The 12,712-nt window shown below is 36.7% G+C and overlaps 1 protein-coding gene across 1 annotated transcript in view; it reads left to right on the plus strand.

Moving 5' to 3' along the window:
* The first annotated feature begins 2,185 nt into the window (after positions 1-2,185).
* Positions 2,186-12,712, plus strand: part of Smg6 (Smg6 nonsense mediated mRNA decay factor) — a 202,786-nt gene continuing 192,259 nt past the window's right edge. Inside the window, exons 1-4 of the mRNA XM_085957911.1 lie at positions 2,186-2,303; positions 3,142-4,287; positions 4,907-5,211; positions 11,873-12,090. Of these exons, the coding sequence (XP_085814037.1) occupies positions 3,150-4,287; positions 4,907-5,211; positions 11,873-12,090 (1,661 nt within the window). The 5' untranslated portion in view covers positions 2,186-2,303; positions 3,142-3,149. The remainder of the gene's footprint in view (positions 2,304-3,141; positions 4,288-4,906; positions 5,212-11,872; positions 12,091-12,712) is intronic.

The following is a 12,712-nucleotide window of genomic DNA, read 5'->3' on the forward strand; positions in this document are numbered from 1 at the left end:
TCCAAACTTGAAAAAATGTCTCGGTGGTAAAAGATTTGCCAACAGTGAAGAGGTGAAGTCTGCGGTAAATGGCTATTTTGAGGAGCTCGACGATTCTCACTATAAACAGGGTATCGAAGCTATTGAACATCGCTGGGAAAAGTGTATCGACCTAAAAGAAGACTACGTAGAGAAATAAAAATATTTTCCCCCAAATTTTTGTGTTTTTTTTTTGTTAGGTCGGGTACTTTTGGGACTACCCTCGTATATCCTGCGCGATAGCACAACGTTTTGCGCATGATTTGAGGAGCGCGCGCCGGGATTGAGCGTCTAAATAAATATCGCGCGTTCATTACGGCGTTGATCGTGGAAGTCGTTGGAGCGTACAACAATCCAACGGTTTTAGTAGAGTGTGTGTGAGTGTGTCATTTTGACACACTGCATTTTGACATTTAGCTCAAACAGTTTCGTAAACTAACTATTCTTGAAAAAAAAGCAATTCAATCGAATCCTTCCGCACACAACATAACCAAAATATAACGCGTGAACAAGTTTAATTTTATTTATATAAGTACAAGAAGGCATCTGTACACAGTTAATTTGTACATTATAAATAGATATACAAAGAAGAATTATTATTATACTAGCTGAGCTTGTGCAGGCGCAAGTATAAGTTTAAGTCAAAACAAAAAACGAAAAGTCTGGGTTAAAGACTCTCTAGACGGTATTTTGGTCACCTACCCTTAATTCGTTAATTACGTCGAATCTATCCCGATGATTTTAAAAATTATTTAAGAATGAACAGTGGTTCATCATTTGATTACAGATTCATCCTCTTTATCCCCGATCTCCTAATCCATATTTGACATGTTTGCCATTGGAAGCTCTTGGTCCTTCGTGAAGAGCAGCAGATTGTAATATCACAATGATGGCTAATATATCTACTTCATCTCTTCCGCTACCGCTACGTCGAGTTTCCTGTACTTTTTTTTAACTCTTTCCGAAAAGAACCCCGGCTATGAATTTTTTTACTACAAACACTCTATTAGCCTCGCGAAATCCTCTCTCTTTGAAGAAATTAATTATCTTCGCATACGCCACATCGCGTAAATTTCCATTTTAATATGCCTCCGATTTGATTCTCCACAAACATGGGAATATTTTATACATGTCCATAAGGTCCATAATAAATTGGCGAGAGAAATTGCAAACGTCCATTTGTGACGAACGTAGTAAAACGATTTGACGTACGGCACACGTGAAAGAGTAATAGTGGTAAAATGTGTTAAAAAAACGACTTGACGCACGGCACGCGTGAAAGATTGGACGCGACTAACCTCACTCCATCCTCACTCTTTCCGCTGTTCGCTACGCGACTTTAGACACACGATCATTCCCGTGCGACATCGCGCACACGAGGCTTTCACGCAGACAAGATTGTGTATGTGCAGGCCGTTAATATTGTTGAAACACTTTTGCTTGTTAGCGCGAGGGATGGTTTCCAACCCTGGTGTCCTAATAAATTTGAATTTACATGCGCCTGCCAATTACCTACGTGGTCGCAGCCATGATTTATTCTGGATCGGAACCGTTTCCTCGTATCAAGCCTATCAGGCACCATTAGCGAGGGTTGCAAGATTAGTTAATGCGCTCCTTAAAGACATAGACATTTTCAGTGATGTACTTTGCATTTTGTTTTTCAAACTTTATTTTTCTGTGTAAAATGTATGTTTTTTGTTTTCAAAATTTTATTTTTCTGTATTAAATTGTACTTTAGTATGTTTTGATTTAATTTGTTTTCCTGATATTATTATTATTATATTCTATATTCTCTTCTCTCTTGTGAGGGTAATATTTGTTATAATGTAAATCTCATGTTGTGTACGTATGTCCACAATGTTTTGTATTCTTAATTAAATAAATAAATAAATATAGATAGTTGAATATCATTTTCACTTTCGAAGCGTGGGAGGCCTATCATTCGGACTTTTGTTGCTGGTGCTGCGACTATTACAAAATATTATGTCTCATTTTAATGAAATAAATATAAACAACAGAATACTCAAAGACATTGAAACAAAATTTAAACTTATTTTGTTTATGTGATTTAATATTTAATTGCATTTATAAAAAAAATATTATCTAAATATTATTTGAAATATTCCAATGATAAAATATTTTTAGGTTGGCTACAATCTTTCTTGAAAATTTGACAAAGAATAAACGGCATCAATCACAACATGGCGAATGGAAGTTTCATAATACGAAAAGATTAGAATTTATTACTATTCCCGTGGATTTTTTTACGTCACAGACTGTTGATGGTAAGAATAATTAAGCCAAATCATTAAAATTATCACAAGTATCGTCGTGCCCGCCTGTATTCCTGTAATTTTATATTCAAAACATAACCTCAATCAGACCCAGGAGAATTCTGCGTAAAAAATATTTTTGTAATCAGTATACGCTCTATCCTAATGAGGTTATCTTATTAAATAAATATGCCATGGCGTACGGCTATTTTGTATATATTTTTCTCGCGATAATTTATAAATTACGTATATTAGAAAGAGTCACTTTAAATTAAACAAAATATCCGATCCTAATAATTTTCAATAAAGATATGTCTTCATTATGCATTAAAACTTGCTGCATCGTTTCATTGGACCATATTAATACAGGGTAATGTATATATTTGAAGTCGTAAATGTGTACGACCGTTATTTGTAAATTTTGAGTTTATTTTAATACTTGGTGTTATCGGTATAAAAACGTCGAAAAATTCAATATTTTGTGCTGATGACTATTTAGTCGTCCATATGACATAGTTGGTTTACAAATACTCTTCACAAGTATTGCATATTATTTCGATATATTTATTTTTAGTGTTTTAAATTTGATGCATTGGGCACAGCTGATCTGTTTAGTAGTACCTTTACTCCATGTCGATTTTCAGTTATTTAACAGACTGTGGTAGTATGTACCTTGTTATTTTTCAAGGAAATACTAAAAATTGTTTGCATTGTTAAAGAAACACCAGATTGCCCAATTTACTATCTGCATCTATTCGGTCTCAATGGTAGGTAGTATGCACTTGTTTCTTATCTTTATCACTTGACTGTATCACTTAGTGGAATAGATTCTGATGGTTTTATCTTGCAGGGAGCAATATGGATGATGACCCCAGAGGAATGAGAAGAAGTAAACCGCAACAGCAATTTTATTTTCGAGGAAGCGGTCCACTCAAGAAGAGTCCGACGGGTCCGGAAGACATGGATAACGGAAAAACTGAATACCGAGGAGGCGGCCACGAGGGCGGAAGAAGAGGTCACGGTCGACCCAAACAACGTGGCGGCAACCGCGCTGATAAGGATGCCGCCCGCTTTGGAGACGACCTCTCTGAGAGGCTAGAGGCCGTCGACATCTCCCAGGCTGACGGTCAAAAACAATTCAAGCAGCGCAAACCGGAGCAGCAAATGTATGCACCTAAATTTGCTAATAAACAACGGGGGGACAGGGAAGACGGCGGTGAGAGTCCCGCGCCCGGTCGCAACCCGGGAGACGGCAGATTCGCCGATGACAACTCCCAGGGCGGTCGGCCGCACGGGTCCGGCATCGCTGACCACCAAAACAACCATGACAATAAATCTAAAAGGTACTCTGGAAACCGGAGACAGGGCCGCGATGGAGATGACGACAGGCACCGTCGCACGGGAGGAGACGGCCGCCAGAACTCGGAACCCAGAAATGTCTCTCCTCCAAGAAAAAATATGAACGAAAACCATTCTTCATCTCGAAATCGCGATACCAGAAGTATGGATTCGTCCGCTCCCAGGCTCAACTATCATTCCAATGGCGGCAAGCCACCCTCGGGTCGGAGAAACTCTACGGCGCCGTTGGGAATGAATCTGGAAACCATGGCGCCGAGGTTCCGCAAGAAAATCTTGGCGGAGAGCGGAATCCTGGATCCTGATGCTAGCCTTCCTTATCAGGGTTCATACTACAGCCAGCAGCAGCATCCGCCGCAGCACCCTCCCTCCGTGTGGTCGCATACACTGCCCTCTAGAGGTCGCGGGCGGCTGCGCGATGAAGATTTTGACCGCGAGAAAGCAAAGCGGTCTGTCAACGCGTACATGCAGAGTTTCGAGTCCGGTGACTCTGGATCGTCCACCCCATACGCCTCCTTTGGTCTTTCCCGTAGCTCTTATGGTCCCCCTGGTTTTATTGGAAGCCACGAAAACATACATTCGGAGAAATCCATCAATCACAATATGCCTCCGATGAATAGGCATTCCAACAGGAATGACGGTCTGTATCTTCTTCATTTATTATTACTATTTATTACTTCATGTATTTATAATGTTCTCATTGACTAATAATTAACCATTTGTGTTTATAAATCTATAAATTATTTATTACCAAGAACGATTGATATGTTTAGGAATTATTAGATTCAATCAACATCTAAAAAATAATGTTTTCATGCACCCAACGAGTCCTAAGGGCCTGATGCATAAAATGTGGATATTATGTGAAACTATCTATCTATTCAGATTCCTGTGCATAGATGACATTTTTCCAAAACAGTCAAGAACAGTGCAATACATATTGCTTTTTGCAATGAAAATCATTTTTAAAATTTCAATTTGCTGTATTATATTAAAATGTTACTTACTTTGTTGATAATGAAATCTGTCCGTCCTGGTCGCCACAAAGAGATAGACAGCTTAGAGACAGTTAACTTATTGTAACAATTAGTTCTACTCAAAACATAAATATTATAAAGTAATAGTATTTATCACTTTAGCCGTCGATAACTGCCTTGTGTATAGAATATTTTCGCAGGTGGCTGGTTATTTGGTAAACCTAATGGAAATAAAGAAAATAAAGAAAACTTTAATTCAACGTGACTTGATATGTTTTATAGCTCATCTGGCCCCCTACTTTAAGAACTTTAGACCGCAACAGATGGACAATGCAAACCAGGACTACAATGATAGACTGACACCTCATTCCATGAGTCAAAGCACCGATCACTTGTGGAACTCCAGGGCGAATAGTGTGGACAACTCGCAGGACACTAGAGTCTTTGGCCCCTCTGGAATAAACTCCTTGCCTCCCATGAATTCTTCAACGCACTCTGAACCTTTTGAGACGAATAAGTTGCTGGAGAAAATCACCTCTATGCCTCCACCCGCTGCAGGCACAGGCGAATATGACGATTCAATTTTGGTACCTATGATTTTCTTTACTATGACTGTTTAATGAATTTACCGTAATAAATTACATCATCTACTCTGTAATATAAAAAGACAAGCTAAAATCTGCAAAATTATTCTGTTATGTTTCTGTCACGGTCAATTTTCATTTATTTCCCGTATGTTCAAAGACTTGAAATTTAGGGGTAGCAAGCGTCAATATAGGGGCAAAACTTGTTTATTGGATTGTCGGATCGATTTTTGAAGCTATTCGGGAGTTATTTTAGGAACCGTCAACAATACGTTTCGTACGGCCTTATCAGTCACAGACCTTTTACACATTTTCTGGTGTCCCCCAGGGCTCAAACTTAGGGCCATTGCTGTTCACGATTTTCATAAATGACATAGCATTGGTAATTAAAAATGCTATGTTTTTGTTGTTTGCTGACGACTTGAAACTCTTCATGGAAGTTGTCACCTTGGACGATTGTCGTCAACTCCAACTTGATATAGATAATATATTAGATTGGGGCAGGCGTAACAAACTGGACTTCAATATTGATAAATGCAATGTTTTATCGTTTACTAAAGCCTCACGAGTATTGTTTTTCCAGTACTCGATGCATGGCAGAGTTCTCTCGCGAATATCATCTGTAAGAGATCTTGGAATTACGTTTGACGGTAAACTGACGTTTAGTGGTCATATAGATACCATTTGTAAAAAGGCGCTAAAGATGTTGGGCTTTGTCTTGCGTACTTCCCGGGTCTTTTCGGATGTTACGGTACTAAAAATTCTCTATAACTCCTTAGTTAGAAGCAGACTTGAGAGTGGGTCTGTCGTTTGGGCCCCGCATCAGTTGAAGTACGGCCTTATGGTGGAGAGAGTCTAAAAGAAATTTTTAAGACTCCTTTCGGCTGTATGGATATTATCCGTGGCTCTATCCGACTGATTTTCTCTTAGGGATGCTTACATACTGTAGCTTAAAATTTAGAAGGGATCTTTATTTAGCTACATATTTTTTCAGACTTATACGCGGCGTAAATGTGAACTCTGCCATTCTTGGTGGTGTTGGCTTGTGTGTCTCTGATAATTACCTTAGGAATCGAGGGCATCCGTTGTTTGTTCTCCCACGGTGCAGAACTAACCTGCCATTAGTAATGCCAATTGGGAGGGCAATAACCATGTTTAATGAAATCGCTTCAGATATTGATATATTCCACTTACGTGAGGGTGAACTTAGGTGGACGTTGTTTTTAAATTCTTAAAATAGGGTCTGCTTAACTCATCCGGTGTACTTCCTTGTACCTATATACTTAATATTTTTTGTATTTACACATTTATACTGTAGAATAACTCTGTACCCGAGAAGCATACGGATGCACGTCCAAAACATGAAATGTTCAGGAGAGCCAAAAAACTATTTTATTTTATGTTAAGCTCTTATAACTTTTAAAAATATTTATACAGATTTATAAAAAAAATAAGTTATGAAAATCAATTAATTTTCAATAAGAATTGTGTTTTTTTTTTTGATTTTTTATATGTAGAAGACATAGAAAAAAAATATTTTAAAATATAGTTATTGACTTCAGTGGACTTGAGTCCTTATGCTTTAAAATGAAATTGAAAATTTGACTGAATTGACTGGTAGTACATGACTGTTAGTAGTAGTTGTTTAACCATTTTACGATTATTTGGTGCGAAGAATTCTTGGATGCCGATCCAGATACCAAAAAGATGAATACATTTAGAGGTAGAAAATAAAGGTGCTTCAAAATAAATATTTTTTCGATTACATACTCTACAAAAAAAAAAATATTTCTGCTTATCTGCGTCTGCGTTGCACAAAGTATTTTATATTATAGACAACATTTGATTTTTTCTTTTACCGGAAAAATGTGCCGGGGCACAGCCAGCAACGTACAACGGTTGCGGAGCACTGATCTACAGGATCAATGTGTGTATAATACTGTTATGTTAATGAAAAGTTAGAAATCATTCATTATAGGTTATTAAGAACTCCGATGCAATTATAAAGTTTTTTTTATTAACATTAAGAAATCAAAAAAATACAGTGCTACATAAACAATTATTTAATTTTCAATGTCTTCATCACCTGATTGAGGATACTCCGGCATATTATTTTTGTGAGCTAAGTTTTTGTAAAAAAAAGTGCAGTGGTTCTGGGATCCACTGCAACATTGTTTGCAGATCTGCAAACTAAGCGGTGTTATTCACTTCACATATTATACTTGGAGTAGTCAAAACACCTCTCTTTTTTCTTCTTACGGCAAGTTGTTTGAAACAATTTTGCTGAAAGTGTTTTTGTATAATAATACTCCCGGCATATTAGCGTCAGCTCGCAGCTAGACCACCGTGGATAATAGGAAATCCTCACCATCAACATTCTTTTTTCTACGACAAAATGTGATTGGGAACCAGTTATAAAGTGATGCCATATTCAGTTATCAGACCAGATAGTTATTTCTTCCACATCATCTCCCATGGCATCATATATCCATTTAAGGATACAAGACGCCACTTAATTTGCCTCACTGGCACCAACTGTCTCATTCCACATACAGCAATATGCCTTTTCATTTGTGCTGTCAAGAATGGTTTTGTTCAAAACCCACAATTTTTTTTAAATAAAATGATTGGGCATTTGTAAAAAACGGACAGGGAAGACATTTCTGCATATCAACCATTAATATGACTTCAGAAGATGTAGTCTTTGCTCGAAACTTTTTCAAATCGTATCGTAATTTTGCTTCGATGATATGTTAATTTTATTCTTCCTCGAGCTTTGGTTTGTCTGTCTCGTTTGCATTTTTTAATTTATGACAAATTGGTCACAGACATCACAGGTATCGTTACTTGGTGGATGAAAACTCAAGTTGAATTTTTCATTAAAATTTTTGCAGTAGAGCCATTCTTTTGCATGATTTTGAAGATGCATTTCTGTGTACAGTTGGTTAAATTCAAATCACGCTTACATTCAAATGAGTGCCCAGATATTTTCTGCTGCTTCTCTCACGAGAATAATGACACTCATAATTGGGAAATGATGTGATATGACTGGCTAAAGATTTGATAATATTATCATCCAGCTTATTTGCTGGGGGATGCCGACCCCTACCATCTGGAGGCAGAACCGAGCCCGTGCACTGAAGCTTTTTATTTATTCCGAGGGTGACTAATTTGTCACTGAGATTAAAAGTGTTGAGAAACATTGTCTTGCATACTCTTATCTTATTTTGATTCATCCATACAGCCAAAAAATAACACCTTGTGTATTTTCTGATAAACAGCTTTAAATTATTCCTTGGCCGTAATCGTTCAATGATTTCAATATCTATCAATGACACAATAAGTTGACGACGTAAATCCCAACTTTCCGTTTTCTAAAACCTCTCGTGTACATCAATTCTTTGTTGGTTTGTTATCAAATTACAGTCTCTCTGACAACGCTGATTGCATCTACTTTTCAATGCTTTGGCCGGTATCCACTTACTGCTAACAGTAGACTTGTATTGAACTTCTGTAAGGTGTTTGGTTTTTGCCCGCTGTCTTTTCTATTTCGCCTGATTAATCACACGTTTTCTCCCAACTGATTTCTTTTGAGCTGATGATTCTTCCAAAATTAGATTGTCAGTCTCTTCTAAACGAATGGGGGTGGGGATTTCTTCTAAATGAACCGGGAAAATAATAAAGTGTTTATTGTCCGACTTGGTAGAGCTATTGATAGTCTATTCAGGATCTTTGTCAGAGTCAGAGTCGTATATTGGATCAACTAATGTAAGCCTTGCTGAATTTTGATCCGGGGATTTCTTCGACGTTGAAGGCAATTCAATTTCAGTCAGAATATTCTGTACATAAATAAGAATATTTTTAGTATTGTATGGATTGAAAATTGTACGTGCTACGGATAAAACAGTATAAAGATCTAAGTACATATGGCAACATCGTTTTTTTTCCAAAATTTATAAATGAAAAATGTACTCACCCTGGGACATGCTTTGTACCTATTGCGTTTCCTCTTTGAGAAGAAACAAGAATATAATGATCAATAATGATGCGTAAGTCAAAAACATAGACAGTTACCATAGAAGCAGACGGATGTACATTGGACTTGAGTCGGAATGCAACTGATTTAACTGATTCATAAGGATGCAAGTCCATGTACACCCTTCTGCTTCTAATGTGTTATGGTTGTTGCATCCGTATACATCATTGAAAATCCTTTATTCTTTAAGATAGGACTTGCATCTCTCTGCCACTGATAAACATGATCATTAACTATAAGTTGTCATCATTTACTCATTTCTTCAAATTTTGGACTTGCATCCGTATGCTTCTCGGGTACAGAACTTAATACTGATCTATCTCTTGTGTTATGTACATAAAACTGTTTATAACATGTTGTGAACGTCTTAAACTTATAATTTGTAATGTCCACAATATGTAAAATAAATAAATTGAAATTGAAAAACATTAATTTGGGGGGTGGTCCAGTAGTCCAAACATGGAGTCACCATATAATACTTGCATTTTTGTTAATGACACTATCGATCTGAAACTTTTCACTAATAGGTTCCTCATGGACTGTTTCGATGTGGAAACGTAAAGAAACATGCGTGCGAGGGGCTTTTAAGATTCAATATAAATAGTGCACACTAAAGTGTATGATTCAGAGTATGGACCTAATAGGTTGAGCAAGTGGCTGACATCCATTTCTCGTAAGAACAAAATCTGTCTCTGGAGGTCCATATGATCCTATTAGGATCGGACATGGTCGGAAAAAAAAACTTTGTCAGTCATACTTTTCATTGAACTAAGATGACAATTTGCAGATGGTGCTGGTTAGTTTTTAAAATTCAATCAAACCCTGCCTAAACCAAACTATAATAAGTTTAGGTATGTTTTATGGGCGTTCTGACAAAATATTGCACACTTTTTCAGTCATACATATTTGTTTTCGTCGAATTAATAATACATATTATTACAGATGGTGTTGGTCAGTTTTTTGAAATTCAACAAGCCCTGCCTATATCAAACCATAATCGATAAAAAATAGTCTTCTATCTATAGATTATCTAAAATTGTGTATGGCTTAATACGAGGGTGGGTCAATAATTCCTTAGAAAAAAAGCATTAAAACAGTTTTTATTTTTGTAATTTTTTTTTATTTCTCAACATAATCTCCTTGGAGCTCAATACACTTGGTTAGACGTTTCTCAATTTTTTTTAAACCGTCAGAAAAATAAGTTTTCGGAAGGTCCTCAAAATAAGCATTTGTCCGATCGATGACTTCTTCATTTGAAAAAAAACGTTGTCCACTTAGCCATTTTTTTAAGTTTGGGAAAACGAAAAAGTCACTGGGGGCTAAATCTGGCGAATACGGTGGGTGGTCGACCAATTCGAACTTCAATTCTTCAATTTTAGCCATTGATCGTAAACATGTGTGAACACGGGCATTGTCCTGATGAAAGAGGATTTTTTTCCTGTTTAAATGAGGCCGTTTTTCTTCAATTTTGTTTTTTAGCTGGTCCAATAAAGATGCATAATAATCCCCTGTTATTGTTTTTCCTTTTTCCAAATAGTCAACGAAAATAATTCCACGTGCATCCCAAAATACAGTAGCCATAACCTTACCAGCTGATTTTACGGTTTTCGCCTTCTTTGGACATGGTTCGCCTTTCGCAATCCACTGCTTTGACTGTTCTTTCGTCTCGGGAGTATAGTGGTGTATCCATGTTTCATCTACAGTCACAAAGCGACGAAAAAATTCATCCGGATTGCGTTGCATGAGCGACAACAGGGCTTTAGAGGCCACCACCCTATTGCGTTTATTGTCGACTGTGAGCAAACGCGGCACCCATCTTGCAGAAATTTTTTTCATGCCCAATTTGTCATGTAAAATAGAAATGACGCTACCTTTTGAGATCCCTGTAACCTCAATTATCTCACTCAACTTTAATCTTCGGTCACTTAACACCATATCGTGGATTTTATTGATCATTTCTGGTGTAGTCACCTCTACAGGACGTCCTGAGCGTGGTTCATCCTTTGTTGATGTACGACCACGTTTAAATTCATTTAACCAGTTATAAATAGTTGCAAGTGAAGGAGCAGATATGCCGTGAACTAAATCCAACTCATTTTTTATTTCCTTTGCTGTTAACCCTTTTATATTAAAATGTTTAATAACAGCTCTAAACTCAATTTTCTCCATTTTTGTAAACAAGCAAATTTTTTTTTTAAATGTACGAGAAACACACAACAACCCGACCAATCTGATTGAAACTTCGCAGCATACTGAATCGGTAGTGCCGCTGCATGAAAACAAACCGCTTACATTACTAGTCGCGCCACCTGTCGGCTTTTCTAAGGACTTATTGACCCACCCTCGTAGCATAATTTTATATATTTTATAGATAGACAAATATTTTTTGACTATTATCTACTATGGCTTGGATTAAGCAGGGTTTAATTGAATTTTAAAAACCAACAAACACTATCTACACATTGTAGTCTTAGTTCAATGAAAATAAATACGTTTGACTGACAAAGTTTAGTATGCAGCTCTTTTGTAATCATTTTTTTTCGTATATCAGTAATTTGTAGTGTCATGATGACAAGATTGACAATTATAATGTACCTATTAAAAATGAAATATATACATAATTTTCAGAATTGGACAGAAGAATTGGAAAAGATTACTACGTTGGAACAAAATCTGCAGAAGCAGTCTATGCAGACTCAGTCGAGCGGGTCTGATAAGAGACCCACCGGAGGACAATCCGGCGACGGGAGACATCAAGACAAGGGGGACAAAGGTGCTCCGCCGCCTCGACAAGGAGATGGCAAACAAGGCCAAGGGAGGAATAGCAGCGGGAGAAGGCGCAAGAGGTCTGCAATATTGATCATTACAATGTTATTAATCTTGTAGCCTTACAGTTTAGCAATATTTATTTATAACAAATCTGTTACATAACAAAGTCAATTATCATTTCTTTGGTCTGTTGTGTAAAACTGATGAATCCATTTAGGTTAAAAAGACATTTTTATCGAATATCCATCTCTGTGTATTCTTAAGATTCTTGCTCCCATTCAAAAATCAATTCTCACATACACCCTAAATCGTGTCCATGCAATCCAAAAATTTATATACCTAAATACTAAGAATCGTCTTCATTTTTTAGAGAATGCTTGTTCTCTATTTAAATTTTTTGAATTTCGAATTTATATTTAAAAATAAAATTAAACAGATTCTAATGAATCCTGAAAAAAAATTGTTTTGGATTTGTGAGATTCATAAGATAAAATGGCGATATTCATAAAGTTTCAACATTACGGATTCAAATGCATCAGTATCTTTTTGAATTCGGCCTAGTCACGTGCACATAGGCGGTCTTAAAGCATGAGGATAATTGATAATGTTTACGAGAGTTTATTTTTAATTTATTGTTGAAGCACCTGATATTCATTCGGACAGCTATCACAGAAATCTACTTTGAGTTGTTACAAAAAT

The sequence above is a fragment of the Rhyacophila brunnea genome, unplaced genomic scaffold, assembly GCF_057557595.1.
Source record: "Rhyacophila brunnea isolate RB1 unplaced genomic scaffold, BYU_Rbru_1.0 scaffold_7, whole genome shotgun sequence".
NCBI classification, from domain to species: Eukaryota; Metazoa; Arthropoda; class Insecta; order Trichoptera; family Rhyacophilidae; genus Rhyacophila; species Rhyacophila brunnea.